The sequence below is a fragment of the Pelophylax lessonae genome (genome assembly GCF_965119305.1).
Source record: "Pelophylax lessonae genome assembly, chromosome: 1".
NCBI lineage: Eukaryota > Metazoa > Chordata > Amphibia > Anura > Ranidae > Pelophylax > Pelophylax lessonae.
In genome coordinates, this window is record NC_138768.1 from 494,553,042 (window position 1) to 494,573,545 (window position 20,504).

At 44.1% G+C, this 20,504-nt stretch overlaps 1 protein-coding gene across 1 annotated transcript in view; it reads right to left on the reverse strand.

Moving 5' to 3' along the window:
- Window positions 1–20,504, reverse strand: part of MYDGF (myeloid derived growth factor) — a 46,969-nt gene that overhangs the window by 7,569 nt on the left and 18,896 nt on the right. The window contains exons 3-5 of the mRNA XM_082254979.1: window positions 19,244–19,305; window positions 19,068–19,149; window positions 18,859–18,913 (exon numbers count right to left, since the gene is read on the reverse strand). Of these exons, the coding sequence (XP_082111105.1) occupies window positions 18,859–18,913; window positions 19,068–19,149; window positions 19,244–19,305 (199 nt within the window). The remainder of the gene's footprint in view (window positions 1–18,858; window positions 18,914–19,067; window positions 19,150–19,243; window positions 19,306–20,504) is intronic.

The window sequence follows — 20,504 nt, forward strand, 5'->3', positions numbered from 1 at the left end:
GCCAGATACTTGCTGCGGTACAGCAATGCACAGCATCGGTTAATACAGTGAAGGAGATGCTGGGGGGTTTCCATGCTTCGACATGATCTTCAAAAAATGCGGGAGCGCACTACTGCTGTTGAGGGGCGCATTAGTGAGGTGGAAGATAGATTGCCCTCTATTATTACTGAAGCCTGAGCTACATCCTCCCTGGCCAGAGTCATTCAAGACAAAACCGATGACATTGAAAACTGCCTTAGGCGCAATAATATCAGAATTGTGGGGCTTCCTGAGAAGGTGGAGGGTAGAGACCCCACGGAGTTGATTGAGAACTGGCTTCTGGAGACCTTTGGCAGGGAGGCATTTTAACCCGTTTGCTGTGGAGCGGGCCCACAGTACCCCTACAAGGGCTGTTCCTGGCAATGCGCCCCAACCTATGCTGGCACATTTGCTGCACTACCGTGACCGTGAAAAGGCCCTACGGCTAGCTAGGGAGAAGGCTTTGCTTAAGTATAATGGGGTTCGGGTATCCATCTATCCAGACTTCTCGGCGGAGGTACAGAAGAATAGGGCCAAGTTCCAGGAGGTCAAGCAACGCCTGCAGAGGGTCCAATTGCACTACGCCATGCTTTACCCTGCCCGTCTGCGGGTTACTGCTCGGGGTCAGACCCACTTCTTCAACACGGCGGGTGAGGCTGCGGACTGGCTAGATGTCATCGAGCTGTCCCTGAGGATGCGGCAGCGTGAGGTGGCTGACCCCTGAAGATTCCAGCTGCCGCTGAATACGAGCTAGCTGTCATTTTGGCTTTCTGCCCACGTACCCCCAAAAGGGGGTGGCCCTCATTTTCTTTTCCGGAGACTTTTACCGATTGCCTATTAAGGCTGGATGGCTCCAACTAGAATGTGATGAGGGCAGTTCCCTGATGTGGATGTGGACCGAGGCATCCTGTCCCCTTGCACGCCTGCGGGTCGCATTTTCGCTTTCCTTGCCCTATATATGATTGCGAACAGTATGGATTATGTCTAATGTACCTTTGGTTTCAGGGAATTTCCGGGGGTTGAGTGATCCCTTGAAACAGGCTATGGTGAATTCTGTCCTGCGCAAGTACCACCCAACCATTGTTATAAATGAGGAAAATAGGTGCGCGAACCTAGTGGCAGGATAAAGAAGGTGAAAGCAGCACTGCAAGAAAAATTAATTGTGAAGGGGTAGTAATATATGAAACATAAATTACAAAAGTGCGCTAAACAAAATGATGAGAACACAAATGTTCATGTGAAGTGTCTGCTGTGCCAGCAGTGAGTGCACAACCTTTATATCCAAAAGAATATAAAAAAATATAAAAATATAAAAAATATATAAAGTCTTTCAGTCCAAAAATGGAGAAGGTTGGGGAGTGATTGGAGGTGGGTGGGGCATTATCCCCCTGCTTGGAAGCCTACAGATCCCCTCAATCTGGAAGCAGTTGGCTGATCTATTCCTCCTGAGAATCGTATCATCTAATTGAGCAGTTTGGACCTCCGGATATATACAGTATATACTCACATCTCTCCATATTGTGGTAAGAGTCCACTCCTATCACTGGGTGTTCACAGTGCATTTGAGTTTACTTTCATTCACTTTGGATCACAGTCTGGGAAGAGGCCCCACCCACCTCCCATCACTCCCCAACCTTCTCCATTTTTGGACTGAAAGACTTTATATATTTTTTTATATTTTTTTATATTCTTTTGGATATAAAGGTTGTGCACTCACTGCTGGCACAGCAGACACTTCACATGAACATTTGTGTTCTCATCATTTTGTTTAGCGCACTTTTGTAATTTATGTTTCATATATTACTACCCCTTCACAAACCACCCAACCATTATTGGTCTTCAGGAGACTCGTCTCACTGCAGACATGGTCAGATGTGTTCGGTATGCTTGGGCACGGCAGATTTACCACTCTACACATACATCCTTTTCTAGGGGGGTCTGTGTCTTGGTTCATAGGTCTGTGGACTATCAGGAACTGTCGAAACTGTGTGACCCAGAGGGCAGATTTATATTTTTGCACTGCAACTTATATTCACGTATTTGTGTGCTGGCTATGGTGTATATCCCGCCTCCCTTCTCACTGTATGTGTTGAGGGAGATGGTGAAATTTACTTTAGACAAGCCCCATGCATTGCTGTATGTCCTGGGGGATTTCAACAGGGTGCTGGATCCCTCCAGATACAGACACCCACCTCCTAGTGTAGGGCCGGGCGCCCGTGGTACCCCATTGGCCTGTTTTCTGGGAGAAATGTCTTGGGTGGATGTGTGGAGGATCAGACACCCTGTCGCAACCCAATTTTCTAGTCTAGTTACTCCAAGACACATGGGTCTTTGTCTCCCATAGATGTGTGTGGGTACGCCCCAGTCTTTGGAGACGGTGTCTAAAATTCAGTATGCCCCTCGGGGTGTCTCTGACCACTCGCCCCTGATCTGTTGGATCGAGTTGAGACCTAAATCGTCCCTGCCCAAAGTCCCATGGCATTTCAATGCATATTGTTTAAAGCTTTTCCCATCTGATAGTAATATAACTAGAGCTATCAATAGCAAATTATAGGAAGGCGCCTGGCTCTTTTTAAAGATATATCTGAACCTGCTGCCCTTTTAATTGTGAAAACAATATAAAATATGGGACGTAGATGAAAAAGGCGCTGGTGATCTTTTATATTTACTGGAATAAAACTTGTTCAGGGTAGCACGTGTATTAAATATGTATTAGAAGTGCTTATTAGTGAATAAATTATTATAATTAAAGGTAATAGATATATTTTAAAGTGCACAACTCAAAATTAAAAAATATTTCTGTTGCTTATTGGTAAATAAATATATAAATAGTTATATATAAATAAATAAATAAATAAATATATTGTACATGCAACAAGCAAATCAATTATATAAATATATAATATTCCGTGCAGCAAGCAAATAAAAGTGCTTAATAGTGCGTGCATAAAAAACTCATCAAATATAAGCAGATATATTCGTGCTCTCCAGTGAAAAATAATTATATAGCAAGTGTCTCTGCAATTCGTGCAAAAAATATGCTCCTTAAAGTGCTTCAGGTGGTGGGGTGTGACACACGTGGCCTCTTACCAGCTTCCAATGAGTCACAATGACTCCCAACGCCTGTGATCCCTTTAACACTATTAAGCACTTTTATTTGCTTGCTGCACGGAATATTATATATTTATATAATTGATTTGCTTGTTGCATGTACAATATATTTATTTATTTATTTATATATAACTATTTATATATTTATTTACCAATAAGCAACAGAAATATTTTTTAATTTTGAGTTGTGCACTTTAAAATATATCTATTACCTTTAATTATAATAATTTATTCACTAATAAGCACTTCTAATACATATTTAATACACGTGCTACCCTGAACAAGTTTTATTCCAGTAAATATAAAAGATCACCAGCGCCTTTTTCATCTACGTCCCATAACTAGAGCTATGGCTCATTTCTTTTTGGATAATGACATGTACCCGGATATTTTGACCCAATGGGATGCGTTTAAGTGCTATTTGCGGGGAGTGTTTATTGCTATGATTAATAAGGTCAAGACCTCTACTCGGGAGTGGGAGGAACACCTGAATAAACATGTGAGGGACCGGGAGGAAGAGTATGTGAGCCAACCCACTGATGCCTCTAAGGCATCGTGGCTGTCAGCACAGGACGCATTGACTACCTTTATCTCATCCAGGGCGGAAAGAAAAAGGTGTTTTTCCAAGGTTACCTTCTATGAGAAGGGGGAGCAGACTGGCCGTCTCCTGGCGAAACTTGTAAATGTGCGCCCCACGGCTCCGGCTATAGGAGCTCTACGCTTGCCCTCAGGCAGCCTGGTCAACGCTTCGGAGCCGATTATGGCAGAATTAGTTCACTTTTATACCGAGCTCTACTCCTGCAGGGTCGCCTATGGTGCCCCGGAGCTGGCTGAATACTTGTGAGAGGTGGATCTCCCTGCTTTGTCGGCCGTACATAGGGCGAAATTGGATGCTCCAATTACAGTGGAGGAGCTACAGGAGGCGGCCAGTAATTTTCCTACCTTTAAGGCCCCAGGGGACGACGGGTTGCCTATGGAGGTGTACCAGCCTTCTCGGACACCTTACTGCCACGGCTGCTGCGGGTCTTTAATGAGGCTCTTCGTTGTGGTCAGTTGCCTCCGTCTATGTCAGGGGCCAGTATTATTCTGCTTCTGAAAACGGACAAACCCCCCCTGCACCCTAACTCCTATAGACCATTTCCTTACTGCAATCAGACAAAATCCTGGCCAAGGTTCTTGCTCGTCAGTTGAACATCGTGGTCGCTACCATTGTTCACGCCGAATAGGCAGGATTAATGCGCAACAAATCCACGGCTGTTAATCTCCGCAGATTGTATATCAATATGCAGACCAGGGCCGACAATGAGGGCTCCAGAGCCCTTCTGTCCATTGACGCTAACAAAGCTTTTGATAGTGTGGAATGGGATTTACCTATGGGCGGTGTTAAAAAAATTTGGCTTTGGTCCCACGTTTATAGCTTGGGTTTGCCTCCTCTACCAGGCTCTGCTGGCGGTGATCCGGGAGGGGGGCAGGCAATCAGCACCATTTCATTTGGAGAGGGGGACTAGGCAGGGATGCCCTTTGTCCCCTTTACTGTTCGCCCTGGCCATAGAGCCCCTGACGGCACAAATCAGGGACAGTGCCTCGGTGGTGGGCTTTCAGTATGGGACATTGCATGAAAAGATACTTTTGTAGGTTGATGATATGCTGCTGCTCCTGGGAGACACAGGACCCTCTTTACAGGCAGTGATGCATATCATTACGGCTTTTGTTGGCTTCTCTGGTCTTACCAACAACTGGTCAAAGTCGGCCTTGTTGCCATTAGATCAGGGGCTGGATCCCCAGTTGGCCACCTTTTGCCCTGTACCGGTGGTGCAGCAATTTAAATACCTGGGTATAGTTATCTCGGCCACCATCACTGACTATTGTCGCAAGAAAATATTCCCACTCCTGACGCGGTTTAGGAACAAGGTCGCTATCTGGTCTAAACTATGGCTCTCGATGGCTGGGCGGGCAAATATGGTGAAAATTATCTTAATGCCCCAACTATTGTACTTTCTGCATAATACACCGGTAGTCATCCCGCTGAAATTGTTTCGGCTGGTGAACATAATTTTTCGGTCCTTGCTGTGGCGGTCGGGCGTGTCTAGGATTAAGTTAGAGCAACTGTACAGGCCCAAGGATAGGGGAGGGCTTGCCTTCCCTAACCCCTGGATTTACTATCTGGCGGCACAGATGCAACACTTACTGGGGGCCCTCAGGGTGCGGGACCGGAACAACAGGGATTCTACCCTAGGGGTCATGCTTCATGAGGTTGCCACAGACACCATCCCTGGGGCCCTTGAATCGCAATGGTTTCTGAAGTCCAACAAACTATTTCCCACTTATAGATTGATACACAAAGTCTGGGCCAAGGTAAAACAGCTCAGAATACAGTCCGCTCTGCTGTGCCCGGAACTGTCCCCGACTCTGGTTTTCTCCTTGATGAAATACTATGATTCTACTAAGGGGTTAATTTCTGAGTGTTATACAATGCTGTTAAGTGACTATTTGGACAAATATCCCAGCCCGGCTAAATGGGAAACAGATGTTGGGGACCTTACAGACGACCAGTGGGACGAAGCGCTAGAGTCGGTGCGACATTGCTCTTTAAGTGTTGCGCAGCGGCTCTCGCAACTTTACATACTCCTCAGGGTGCATCGCACCCCTCTCCGACTCCATAGGATGGGCCTAAGGACGGATTTATTGTGTACCAGATGTAACAGGCATTGTGGGGATCTCATTAATCTCCTGTGGCGTTGCCTCAGGCTCCACAGGTACTGTACGGCGGTGGTTCGGACCAGTTAATGCTGCATATCTCCTGTCTGTACCGGTTGATCCGAAGCCGTGCCTTCTTGGTATGCTGGAAGAATATTCGGACGTCAACGTTAGAATGGCAATATCTAGGGCACTATTTCAAGCCCGGAAGATTATTTTGCAGCACTGGACGTCCCCGTCCCCTCTCTCGCTGGAGATGTTGGTACATGCCATGGGTGCCACTCTGCGATGTGAACGCATGATATATCAACATAGAGGTGTCCCGCTCAGATATGAAAAAATTTGGGGTGGGTGACTGGCACAATGGGGTTTGGCCCCCGCAGACTTGACTCTTGATCGTTTGCTACAGTAATGCCCTGTCCCAATTGCTGTTGGATGGGAGGCGGGGGGAGGGGGGACTACATGGTATGCCCTGGGAATTTGTAAGCATGGCTGACTGTATTTTGATGGGGGTCTGTTCTTCTGGGAATGTCTTACTCATGCTATTTGGTTGTCTATCCTTTAGTTGCAGAAGTGTATGTTTTGTGAAGCCTGTAAGCTCTTGTTTTCTTAAATAAACTTTGTTTCTGATTTAAAAAAAAAAGGAAAAAAAATTGCCAGGACCAGAGATCCCAGCAAGGAACTAGGTCCTTACTCCCGACTAGACAGGAGTGCCTATAGCTGAGAGTGGGAGTATGCACCCTGGGACTGCCCTATAGGTGTAGTCAAGCTTTTTCCTGCCTAGTGTCCTACTCCTGTAGGGGCAGTATAATCCAATGGTCAAGAAGATAAAGAACTGTGTCCGTAAATGAACGAAAGAGAAATGTGCATATTGTTTTTTTTTTTTTCTATTCGGAGCCTGCAAAGCATTGCACCTGCAATCTACATAATGCAGGGTTCTTGCAGACTGTCAGTGTATGCTGTCTGCTCATACAAGCAGGCAGTTACAGAAAGACAGGAAGACTCAATGAACAAAACCCAGAGTGCTTAACAGCACCCTAGCAATTCATTGAGCTTTTGCAGCAGTCGGTACTAGTAGATTCGCATTCACAGAACACTGTGAATAAATGACGTGGGCGGAGCTCAGCACAGCCACATTTGTAAATTGTGACAGCAAGCATGTAGAGAACACACCAGCCTGCTGACACAGGGAGTGAAGGGGCAGCTGCAGCATTAAAATGTTACACCGTAAATGTGGGTGTAACATGTTATAAAAGGTGAACTTATCCTTTAATAAGCACGGTTGTTCTGAGGGGACGTCATATGACATTATCCCAGATGTGGGGCAGTGCAACGGCACAATCTGTCACTGGCTGTGTCTATCAGACACGGCCAATGACAGATCACTGTACCGGCCCGCTGCCAGTACCATGTGATAGCTGTGACCAATCATAGCGAATCAAATGACAGTTGTAAACAATGGATGGCATCCTTATATGCCATCCATTGTATACAATTGTGTTGCTAGCTGTGATTGGTCACAGTAAACACATGGTACAGACAAGCCAATTACAGCCCATCTGTACCACACACACCATAGCTTGACAACTCTATAAATTTCCTACAGATGAAATAAACACTGATTTGGGTTATTTTCACAAAGGAGATATCACAGAATAAATTGTCAACAAATTGTCAACAATTGTCAACAAAAATGTCTTATGGGTACAGTGTTGCATGACCCCGCAATTACAGAGTAAGTGCCGGTTCACATTTGTGCGATGACAGAGATCGCATGTAATTCGGAGCGCACTGCTCCTAAAATTACATGCGATCTCTGTGCGGTGCAAATTCAGCCATACATTTTGTATGGCTGAATTCGCACCGCAATCGCACTAAAAGACGCACAGGACCCTTTTTTTGGTCCGCAGCAGAATCGGATCGCATGGTGGTTCACACTAGTGCGATCCGATTCTGTGCAAACTTTCAGATCGCACTGCGATATGTGATCTGATCTGGGGGTGTCGTTAACCTTTAATTGACACCCCCAGCGTATCACATATGGCAGTGTGAACTGCCAGGGGTGCGGATGCAATGCGGGAAGACGCTGTATATTTGCAGCGTTCCCGCATCGCACAAATGTGAACCGGCACTTAAGTCAGGTTGAAAAAAGTCCATCTGGCTCAACCAAAAAAAAAAAAAAAGAAGCTGTTAAGACCCAACTATACAATCCCATATACACAATCCTATTGCCGCAGCTGATCCAGAGGAAGGCGAAAAAAACCCAGCAAAGCATGATCCAATTTGCTATAGCAGGGGAAAAAATTCCTTCCTGATCCCCGAGAGGCAATCGGATATTCCCTGCATAAACTTTACCTATAAATATTAGTACCCATTTATATTATGTACACCCAGGAAAGAATCCAGGCCTTTTTTCAAAGGAATCTAGTGAGCTAGCCAGAACCACCTCTGGAGGGAGTCTTTTCCACATTTTCACAGCTCTTACAGTGAAGAAACCTTTCCGTATTTGGAGATGAAATCAGTTTTCCTCTGGGCGTAAAGAGTGCCCCCTTGTCTTCTTCTGTGTTGACCTTAAAGTGAATAACTCAAACACCAAGTTCACTATGGACCCCTAATGTATTTATACATGTTGATCATATCCCCCCTTAATCTCCTCTTCTCAAGAGAGAATAAATTCAGTTCCTCTAATCTTTCCTCATAGCTGAGCTCCTCCATGCCTCTTACCAGTTTGGTTGCCCTTCTCTGCACTTTCCCCAATATCCTTTTTAACCACTTGCCAACCGCTCACTGAGCTGGTACTGCAGCAAAGTGGCTCGATATCGTCCAGCGACGTAGACGTACGTCGGGCGCGATCACGGCTCGCAGGGCGCGCTCCCACGCGCCGCTCCCGGTCTGATTCGGCAGAGAACCGGTCACCAGATACAGACCAATGATTTTTGGTCTGGATCTGGTGATCGGTTCCAGCCAATGGCATCATGTCCCCTGCCTGTGTAATGTAAACACAGGCAGGGGAAGTGATGTAACTTTCCCTTCTGGAGCCCTTTCGGTTCCAGGAGAAGAAAGAGAGACATCAAAAACGTGAGTTCCCCCAAACACTACACTGACACTACCTCACATAGGCACATTTTACCCCTTGATCACCCCTGATCACCCCCCAAACCCCTCACAGTGAACACTATATACAGTGGTATACAGATCTTTTACTGATCACTGTATTAGTGTCACTTGTGACCCTAATTTGCGCTTGCGTTAGGCCCAAATACGGTTAGGGCACCTGCCATCTATCTCCTAATAAAGTTTTAACCCCTTGATCACCCCCAGTTAACCCCTTCACTCCCTATCACTCTGTGCACTAAATACAGTATATAGGTAAATAATGATCACTGTATTTAGTGTCACTTGTGACCCTAATTTGCGCTTGCGCTAAGCCCAAATGGGTTTAGGCCACCCGCCATCTGTCCCCTATAAAGGTTTAACCCCTTGATCTCCCCCAGTTAACCCCTTCACTGCCCTGTCACAGTGTTCACTATATACAGTGATTACTATATACAGTGATAAGTAGTAATCAGCATGGATTCATGAAAAATCGTTCTTGCCAAACCAATCTATTAACCTTCTACGATGAAGTGAGCTGCCACCTAGATAAGGGAAAGCCTGTGGATGTGGTGTATCTGGACTTTGCAAAGGCCTTTGACACCGTTCCTCACAAACACTTATTGTACAAACTAAGGAAGGTAGGTATGGACCATAAGGCGAGTACCTGGATAGAGAACTGGCTCCAGGGGAGAGTCCAGAGGGTGGTGATTAATAATGGGAGGTACTCGGTTTGGGCGGGTGTGGAAAGTGGGGTCCCCCAGGGTTCTGTCCTGGGACCAATCCTGTTTAATTTATTCATAAATGATCTAGAGGAGGGGATATCCAGTACAATCTCAGTATTTGCAGATGATACTAAACTAGGCTTGCCAATATCTTCTATGCAGGATGTGGAAACCTTGCAAGCGGACCTGAACAAAATAACGGGGTGGGCAACTACATGGCAGATGAGGTTTAATGTTGAAAAATGTAAAGTAATGCACCTGGGGGCCAGAAACCAGAAAGCAAACTACTCACTAGGGGGGGAACCTCTGGGTGAGTCTAGGATGGAAAAGGACTTGGGGGTACTGGTAGACAACAGGCTTGGCAGTGGCATGCAAAGCCAAGACGCCGCAAGCAAAGCCAACAGAATACTGGGATGTATAAAAAAGGGGATTCACTCCAGAAATAAAGAGATTATTCTCCCACTCTACAAGACTCTGGTCCGGCCACATCTGGAGTATGCTGTCCAGTTCTGGGCACCGGTCCTCAGGAAGGATGTGCTGGAACTGGAGAAAGTCCAGAGAAGGGCAACAAAAATCATTAGGGGAATGGAGGACATCAGCTATGAGGAAAGGCTACAAGCACTGAACCTATTCTCTCTGGAGAAGAGACGATTGAGGGGGGGGATATGATATCAATGTACAAATACTGTACTGGCGACCCTAGCATAAGGAACAAACTATTCAGAGAAAGGAGATACAATAAGACACGTGGCCACTCACTAAAACTAGAGGAAAGGCGGTTTAACCTTAAAGTGCGTAAGGGGTTCTTCACTGTAAGAGCGGTAAGGATGTGGAATTCTCTTCCACAAGCAGTCGTATCAGCAGGGAGCATTGATAGTTTCAAAAAACTATTAGATGGGCACCTTAGAGACCACAACATACAGGGGTATACGATGTACGGTTAAAAGCAAACACACACACACATCATAGGTTGAACTGGATGGACTGATGTCTTTTTTCAACCTCACTAACTATGTAACTGTATTAGTGTCACGGGTGACACTACTTAGGCTAGTTAGCGTCAGGGTCCCACCACGCCACCATTATTTAGCATCAGTTAGAGTCAAGTACACTAATACACATACACACACACACAGCTCCATTACTAGTATAGTGTTTTAAACAGATCAATATCTATACTAGCGTCCCCATAGTTTAGTGTTCCCAAAACGCAGTGTTTGCACAATCAGCACTGATTCCTGCCAGCACCTGCGTTTAGCCCCTCTGCCCAGCCCACCCTACCCAGGCAAGTGCAGTAATCAATAGATTACTGTCACTTTCAGAAAACACAAATCACACAAAACCACTGCGTTAGCAGAGTCAGGCCTGATCTCTGCTAGCACTAGCAGTTTTTTTTGTAGCGACCAAATAGTCCTCGACAACCAGGCTCTTTTTTACCTGTTAGTCACACTACTGTACCGGTAGATTTAGTTACTAAAATGACCAAACGTTGGTACAGTAGTGCAGAGGCTTACAGTATACTGACCATGTCAGATGAGAGCGATGGGGAAGCCTCACTTGCAGAATCAGGGTCAGTATACGAACCTGATGACAGCAGCGGCTGCCTGACAGATAGCTCCGGCGACAGAGGGGTCCCTGCTAAGGTCAGGCGTACCCGACCCCATTCTGGAGTTGCTGAGATGCAAGAACCGGATGTTTCTCGTATGCAGCAGAGTGCCAGTACTAGTGCCGCTCACACTTTTCGTGATCTGGAAAGCATGAGCGGCCTAGTACACCCTGGACCTAGTACAACCAGCACTGCAGTAACACTTTGTGACGTGGCGAGTCCCATAAGTGCAGTTGAAGCTGGTGCGGTGGCTAGCGTGAGTAGTGGCCCGCAGCCACCGCGTATTCGAAGACAGGCCCGTAAAGCCCATAGTGCCCTCCCTGAAGCGCTGGCATATCCTAATTGGCAGCCAACAGATTCCACAGCGCCAGTACTTCCCCTATTCACTGCCCAACCCGGAATCCAAGTGGAAACAGCTGGTTTTAATCCCATTTTTTGAGCTGTTTTTCACTGAAGATCTTTTCAGATCTATTGTGGATCAATCAAATTTATACGCACAACAATTAATCACCGTCAACCCAAATTCACCCCTCGCCAGACCATTCGGCTGGAATCCTATAAAGATTCCCGATTTTAAAATCTTTCTGGGCCTATCCTTCAACATGGGCATTACAAAAAAGAATGAATTGCGGTTATATTGGTCCACTGACCCAATTCATCAAATGCACGTGTTCTCTGCTGCTATGTCCAGGGCTCGATACGAACAAGTTTTTTGGTTCATGCATTTCAGTGACAATAAACTCTGTTGTCCTCGGGGAGACCCTGAATATGATCGGCTCCACAAAATTCGGCCCCTCGTAGACCACTTCAATCACCGGTTTGCAGCCTTGTTTACCCCCCAACAAGATGTCTGCGTTGACAAGTCCCTGATTAAGTTTACTGGCCGCCTTGCTATCAAACAGTATCTCCCCAGCAAACGTACCAGATACGGGGTCAAGCTGTACAAGCTGTGTGACAGGGCCACAGGCTATACAGTTAGTTTCCGTGTCTACGAGGGAAAAGATAGCTCTGTGGAGCCCCCCCCGACAGCCCAGACTACATAGGGAGCAGCGGCAAGATAGTTTGGGACTTGGTGTCACCCTTATTCGGAAAGGGGTACCACTTGTACGTGGACAATTTTTATTAAAGCGTGCCACTTTTTAGATACCTCTTTCAATTGCAAATTGGCGCTTGTGGCACCATGCGATCTAATCGCCGGCCAACGGCTAGTAAGTGCCCCACTGAGCCTGGGGGAGAGAGCCTGCTTGAGGTGCGATGAATTGCCTGCAGTGAAGTGGAGGGACAAATGGAACGTTTTCGTTCTGTCCTCTATTCACCCAGACACGGCAGTCGAAATTACTACGGTCACCGGTGTGGTTGTTGAGAAGTCCCTCTGTGTCCACGACTATAACTTCTGTATCCAGCTGGTGCTCCTGCCCAAATTCCCCAACCAGATGCAGTGAGTCGGCTGCATGAGAGGCATTTTCCAGAATTCCTCCCGAGTACCCCTACCCAAAGATAACCCAAAAAAGATGCCGTGTCTGCAGCAAGCGCGGATTTAGGCGCGACACCCGTAATTATTGTCCTGACGACCTGGTCTTTTCCACGGTGACTGTTTCCATCGCTACCACACACTAGTGGATTATTAGCGTAGGATACAGCATGGCACAGTTTAGGGCACATTTACACAGGGTCTCAAAAGATGTTCGATGGCTATCGTCATTTTGAGAGACCCTAACCTGGAACTCTAACGTTGAAAAAAAAAAAAAAATACATAAAAACAAAATAAAAAAGCCAAAAATAGTTGTCGTCTAAGTTATTTTTATGTTCTTCTACACTTCCTACTGTATTTTTACTGTACTTTGTTTTTCATTCTTTTGTTAACCTGTTTCTCTTGCAGGTACCCGTCGGCTGCCACACTGATTTTATATATTCCGACACAAACATCGTTTGCGCTCAGCATATATGGATACCTCTGATGGCAGAAGCTGTGGTAGGCTGATTTCACCACTGCAGTTAAAATACCTTTAGGTATACGTGGAATATTGTCATGTATACCCACCATTAAATCAGTGGGTTTGGCTGTTGGGCGGTTAATGGTGTGTAATACTACACAATATTCCTGTGGTGATTTATGTTAGGTTCTCTTATTTTTTGTTCAGTCCACAGGCTGCATGAAAAAAAAAAAAAAACTACACTATATGCCAAACAAGGACCAGCAATGTGCTGGTACATTGCTGGACTTTGAGTGGTTATACCAGGATGATGCCTGCAGATTTAGGCATCATCTTGGTATAGTATTTTACAGCCAGCGGTCGGCTTACATGTAAAGCAATCCTAGCGGATAATTGGCCACTAGACTGCTTTTACATGCAGTGGGAGGGGACTCCCCGTCCCCTCTTGCCGCCTTCCGCCGCCTTCCACGGTTTTTCTCGGGCTCTCCTGTGCCACTGGTTAACCCGAGAGTATAGTCGGTGGTTCAGTTATCTAACCATAGAACTGATTGGAGATGAGAATGGCTCCCATCATCAATATGGCCTACGATACCGGAAGCTACGAGCATTTCATGACTTCTGTTTCGCCAGAAATAAACAGCGCCATTGGGAAATTGGGAAACCATTTTATCACACCAATTTTGGTGTGGTCAGATGCATTAAGGTCAGAGGAGAGATCTAGAGTCTAAAAGACCCCAATTTAAAAAAAAAAAGAAAAAAAAAAAAAAAAAAAAAAAAAAAAAAAGAGTACCTTTCACTACAGATTGATATCATAGGGGATATTTAAATTCACTGTGATAACAATAAAAATGATTAAAAAAAAAAATGAAAGCAAAAGGTGTCAAAATAATATAAAAAAGCAAAATCAAAAAAATCAAGCCCCCTGTCCCTCGCGCATGCGCACACAAGCATTGGTCTAGTGCCATATGTAAACCGCAATTGCACCATGCATGTGAGGTATCGCCGCAAACGCCAGGTCGAGTGCAGTAATTCTTGCAGTAGACCTCCTCTGTAAGTCCAAAGTGGTAACCTGTAAAGACTTTTAAAGGCTTTTAAAACAGTACGTAGTTTGTTGCCGCTGCACGGGCGTGCGCAATTTTTAAAGCATGTCATGTTTGGTGTCTATGTACTCGGCATAAGATCATATTTCAAAATTTACCAAACAATTAGGAATTATATAGTGTATTTTTGCATTAAATATAATTTAATTGTAAAATGTGTGCGCAAATACAGTGTGACAAAAAAAATTGCAACATCCACCATTTTGTTCTGTAGGGCCTCTGCTTTAAAAAAAATATATAATGTTTGGGGGTTCAAAGTAATTTTTCATGTAAACAAAAAGTCACAGAAAATATGGCTCCTAGGTCATTCGGAACATGACACAGTTAACCCCAAAATGTACTAACTTTATACCCAAGCAAGATATGTCTCTAGAAAGTAGATATTTGGGTGCCCCATAAAATACCAATCGAATTAAGACCCAACACGGACACCTTCATGCCTAGGAAAGACAAGCTAGCGATCAGATGCCTTACAGGTCAGGGGTTATTCCGAGATAGCCCATGTTTAGTGTCTGTAGAAAGCCAATTCAAAAACGGACCATAAAATATCGGTTTCAAGCATGTAACCATTTCAAATTTCAAGATATGAGTGCTTTTATTAATCTGTCAAACCGGGAGGTCACTTAGCAGTTTATAGACTCAGAGCCATTGGCTGAGTACTTCTGGTGACGCCCCCCTGGAGGGTCAGACAAAAACACAGGAACTGAGAGAGCAGGCAGTTCTGATCCTACCATCGAAGCCATAACATTGCCCAAGGGGAACCAATAATACCTGTTCAGCTTCTGAAACAAAGGTAATACCAGGACCGTTTAATGCAAGTATTTCCATTCTTTATTCTCCTATTTCTGAATTGCTGTATTGTGTCTCTATTTCTTTGTAACCCATTTTTCTGTAAATATTTTTATTCGCACCAATTTTAACCTTTCTTATAATTAAACCTTATTTTGAAAAGTGTTAACTTTGTCTCTAAGCTCTTAAACGCAACTTGACCCAAACGAACCTGCCTCCTGAAAGCGCGCTACTGTGTGTTACAGACGGTTATTTTAAAGTCATAATTTATATTTGTACTGTTTAGGCTAACCTATCTGAAACATTCTTGTCTGAGGTGAGAGTGTGTGTGTTACAGACGGTTATTCTAAAGTCATAATTGATATTTGTAAAATCACGAGCGTCCGCTGGGCTCATTCAAACGTAGCGGTGGTGGCAGAGAAAGGATTGGTTTTCGGGGTCCCGTACACAGCTAGGTTCCCAAAAAGTCTCACATATGTGGTATCCCTGTACTCAGGAGAAGCAGCAGAATATATTTTGGGTTTAATTACACATATACCCATGGCATGTGTGAGCAATATATCATTTCAATGACAACTTTGTGTAAAAGAAAAATAATTTTTTTTTTTAATAATTTTTCAAACACCTGTGACAAAAAAATGAAATATTCAATGAGCTCAACATGCCTCTCAGGACATTCCTTAGGATGTCTACTTTCCAAAAAGTGGTAATTTGGGGGGGGTTTTGTACTGCCCTGCCATTTTAGCACTTCATGAAATGAGATAGGCAGTCAGAAATTAAAGCTGCGTAAATTCCAGTATTTACACCATAGTTTGTAGACGCTATAACTTTTGCGCAAACCAATAAAAATACGCTCACTGAGATTTTTTTTGTCAGACATGTAGCTAAATACATTTTGGCCAAAATATATGAAATAAATTGAGTATATTGGATATTTTTTAAAAGACAAAGTTGAAAATGTAATTTTTTCTCAAAATTTTCGCTCTTTTTTTATTAATATTGCAAAAAATAAAAAGTGCAGAGGTGATCAAATACCAGCAAAAGAAAGCTCTGTTTGTGGGAAAAAAGGACATAAATTTAGTTTGGGTACAGCATTGCATGACCGCACAATTGTCAGTTAAAGTCACGCAGTGCCGAGTTGCAAAAAGTGGCCTGGACATAAAGCAGGAAAATCCTCCGGTGGTAAAGTGGTTAAGAACTGGTGCCCGAAACTGAACTGCATATTCCAGATAAGGTCTTACTAATGATTTGAACAGGGGCAAAATTATATCTCTCTCTCTGCAGTCCATGCCTCTGTTAATACAAGAAAGGACTTTGCTTGCTTTGGAAACCGCAGCTTGGCATTGCATGCTATTAAGCTTAGGATCTAACAGAACACCCAGATCCTTCTCCGGTATGGATTCCCACAGTTCTACTCCCCCTAGTATGTATGCCGCATGCATATTCCTAGCCCCAAAGTGCATAACTTTACATTTATTAACATTAAACCTCATTTGCCACATAGTTGCCCAATGAAACGGTGCATTGAGGTCAGCTTGTAAATTGGAGACATCCTGTAAGGAAGTTATTCCACTGCAAAGCTTGGTGTCATCTGCAAAGACTGAAATTGTACTTTTAATCCCAGACCCTATATCATTTATAAAGATATTAAAAAGTAAGGGTGCCAACACTGAACCTTGAGGTACACCCCTGATAACCTTAGACCATTCAGAGTAAGAATCATTAACCACTACTCTATGAATTCCTTCTTTGAACCAATTTCCTATCCATTTACAAACTGATCTTTCCAAGCATGTAGACTTTACCTTACACATTAGCCGTGTGTGGGGAACTGTGTCAAATGTTTTTGCAAAATCCAAGTATATATATAAAATATGGTTTCCCAGCAAGAACTCATCTATGTGGTCTTTTATTAAACTCTCTGGTATCTTCTCGACTATTAACCGCTTGCCGACCGCCTCACGACTATTTACTGCGGCGGTCAGCCCCTCACAGGCAAAGCGACGTAGGGATACGTCGCTAGCCTGTGAGGCTCTAGGGAGCGAGCGCGCACCCGCCGCTGGAGGCGCGGTCCCGCGTGGTCACAGACCGCGGACTCGCGATCTTTCGTTACACCGGAATAAAGGCAGGCGGCTAATGTAATGTAGACGGTGGGGGGATTGTATGGGTCACTCTGTATAGGCTATATAAGTACTACTGCATCATTGGTACCAGGAGATTGTTCTTAGCAATCCTGAAGTGCTCTTCTTTCCTCTCTCCCTCTCTATGTTGTTTCCTTTTACTTGCCATCTTTCTTTTCCCCTTTTCTCTTCTCTTCTTTTTCTCTGGGATGGCCATCTCCATTCGTCCCTTTGTGACTCCTTGGGGTTCCATAAACCCACATGGACCCTGCATACAGCTGAGCCATGCAAAACGTGAGCTGGGATTTAAAGAGGGTCTACTTTGTGATGTTTACTGATTTATTCTGTGGCTACAGCTGGCCCCACTTCCGTATGCCCCTTCACTGCTACTGAAGGTAACCAGTTTTAATGAAGTTATGGTTTATAAGCCCTTTTCTGTTTGTTTCATACTGCTTATATGTATGCTATGTTATGACATGAAAACTTTAATAAAATATTGAAAATAAAATCCCCCAATATTATCACTGTCCCAGCCCTTGCGGACCTTTCAATCTGTGCCAGGAGCTGAGTCTCCACCTCCTCATTAATACTGGGAGATCTATAACAAACTCCAATGATAGTCTTTGTATTACGCACACCCATGTACATTTCCACCCATACTGCTTCAGACTCGGAATTGTCATTCCAAGTACGACAGTGCTGAATGCTAAAAGTTGGCCTGGGCAGGAAGGGGGTAAAAGTGCCCGGTATTGAAGTGGTTAAAGTGTTTTTGTTTCCCTTTTGGGGAAATTCACCACTCTATTTGTTCTGGTGACTATTGTTACGCTTGCAAATGCAGCTGCACTCCGATTATGTGGGAACCTCAGCTGCCAGCCTGCATCGAAGGCCGATCACTCGCATGTGATCACTGCATGAGGGTTTATATGCAAGTGGACTTGATTAGCAGTGGGAGTGTGCGGCGTTCCACCACTTTCAATGTGGCTGACTCATGCAGCTGATTGCTGGAACCCCCGCTGGTGTTCTCGCATGTAATCAGAGTGCAGGTGCATTCGCAGGTGTGAATGCACCATTAAAGATGTCCCCAGGAGAGGAGTTAAAAGAGAAGTATGGACTTAATTTTTTTTTTTCTTTTTAAGATTCATACTTACCTAGGTGGATGCAGCATCGGTCCGATGCTACATCTGTCCCCCGCCGGCTCGGACACGGAGAACCGAGCAATCTAATACCGCAGATCAGTGGGTTTGCACAGCTCCCTGAGCAGAGAGCTGCTGACTCTCAGTCAACAGCTCTATGCTCGGCCCCCTCCTCGCTCACTGTAGAGCTGGGCTGTGGAAGGGGCTGAGCCGGGTGCCGATCCAGGCATGTGCACGGATCCCGACCCTGGAACAGCACTGTGATGTTAGCAGACAGCGGACTTCAGCCCGCTGTGTGCTAAAAACAGGTCACAGGAGTGCAAAACGAACTGCACTCCTGTGATCTATAGGAGAAGTACATTCAAAACAAGCTTTGTTTGTACTTCGCCTTTAAGGGAAAATTTAATAGGGACACTTGCTCTAGGAAACAACTAAGAGGAGAATTCCCATAAAATGCTAGAAGGCACAACTGGTGATTTCCATTTACTTGTTTACTTAATAAAAAACAAAAAATGTTAAATACAGATCTCACCTGCAGAATCAGTTACATCATATTCAGATTTCTTCAAAGGTTTGTTTTCCTGAGACTGAAAAAAAAAAAAAAAAAGGTGTACATTAACTAATGTAGTAATTGACCATGTTATAGTCAAAATATAGGTTTTCTACATTCGACTGCATTAACTAATATGGCTTATGGTTTGAAAAAGCGGTACAAACCTATTTTTTTTAGGTCATACTTACATAAGCCTCGCAGAATTCTATTTTTCCTCCTGTTACTTCTGCTTTGAATTTGAGAAAAAATAAATAGGATGTTCCCAGAGGCCTGCAAAAATGACCACAGCAGTTGTAAAAGGAAAAATGTACTTGTAATATACACCGCTATGATAACTTGCATAAGAAGCTGTAATCATTTTTACCTCCATATTAGGCAGGAAAAATATTGTCTATCCTCGTTCATCTCAATGGTCATGAGCCATTTCTATTGGAAGAAAAAAAAAAAAAAAAGACATGCAGTCTATATAAAATGCATACGGTACAAGAGATTATGCTTAAAAATGCGGTCCATGTTGATTCAGCCTAGTATGATTACTACGATTCTCATTCATAAATATTCATGTTAAACAGAACCTGAGGTGACTAACACATACTAGGGTCACTGTGCAGGTAAACGCCTTTATTAGACTTAACATTATTCTCAGTGATGCTTTGGAACATCTTAGCTCCATGGCCCAGGCTATGCATTGAGCCTCGACTTTGGCATAACTTAAGGTTAAACCTCAAACCATCTCTGTGTTAAGCACCACAACCTAAACATTATACACTGCTCCAGGTAGGTCTGCCACAATCATTGAGCTCCAAACGTGCGGATATGGCTCGTACCATGAAATATCTGTCATGAAGCTTGGATGACCGTAAATGATGTTCATAAGAGCCAAAAATGTATTCAAAATGCGAAAAATGTCCATACAACCAAAACACAGGGCAAAGAGCTGAGTAAAGCCCCACACCTGTCATTATACTGTCAAATGGCAGGCAATGCCCACCTAAGTTCTTCCATTTGGCAAAAAATGTAAAAAAGTATTGAACTCTAAGTGGTAATTAACCAAAATGTAATATTTTGCAGCTTTAAAATCCTTAAATGTGGTGGCTGCAATAGCTTTCTTCTTTTAGCCCTCACCCCCCCCCCCTTTATTTTCACCTTGTGATCCAGCCAGTGACCTACTTCCTGCCTCCACTTTGTATGAAGCAGCAAAAGAGACACCCTTGGCAGCATTTTTAATCCAGGATGAAGGTATTGTTAGATACAACAGCAGATTTAGATGGATTAGAGTGATAGTCCTTCTCTGGACTCTGTCCAGTTCAAGCACATTCTTGAGGATTGGTGGCCAAAACTAAAGCGCATACTCAAGATGTGGCCAAACTAGAGTTTTGTAAAGTGTTAGAACTATGGTTTTGCTATCCAAGTAAATATTTTTAATGCATGCTAATGCTAGCCTTGCTGCAGCTTGGCAATGCATGCTATTGATCTGATCTACAAGAACCCCCAATCATTTTCCTTCTTCAATTTCACTAGGGGTTTTTGGTGCAAATGTGCACACAAACATCTGGCATTCCAAATGAGGAAAACAAGTACTGTATACATACATTAAATTCCTCTCCATGGTGAAATTGCAGATT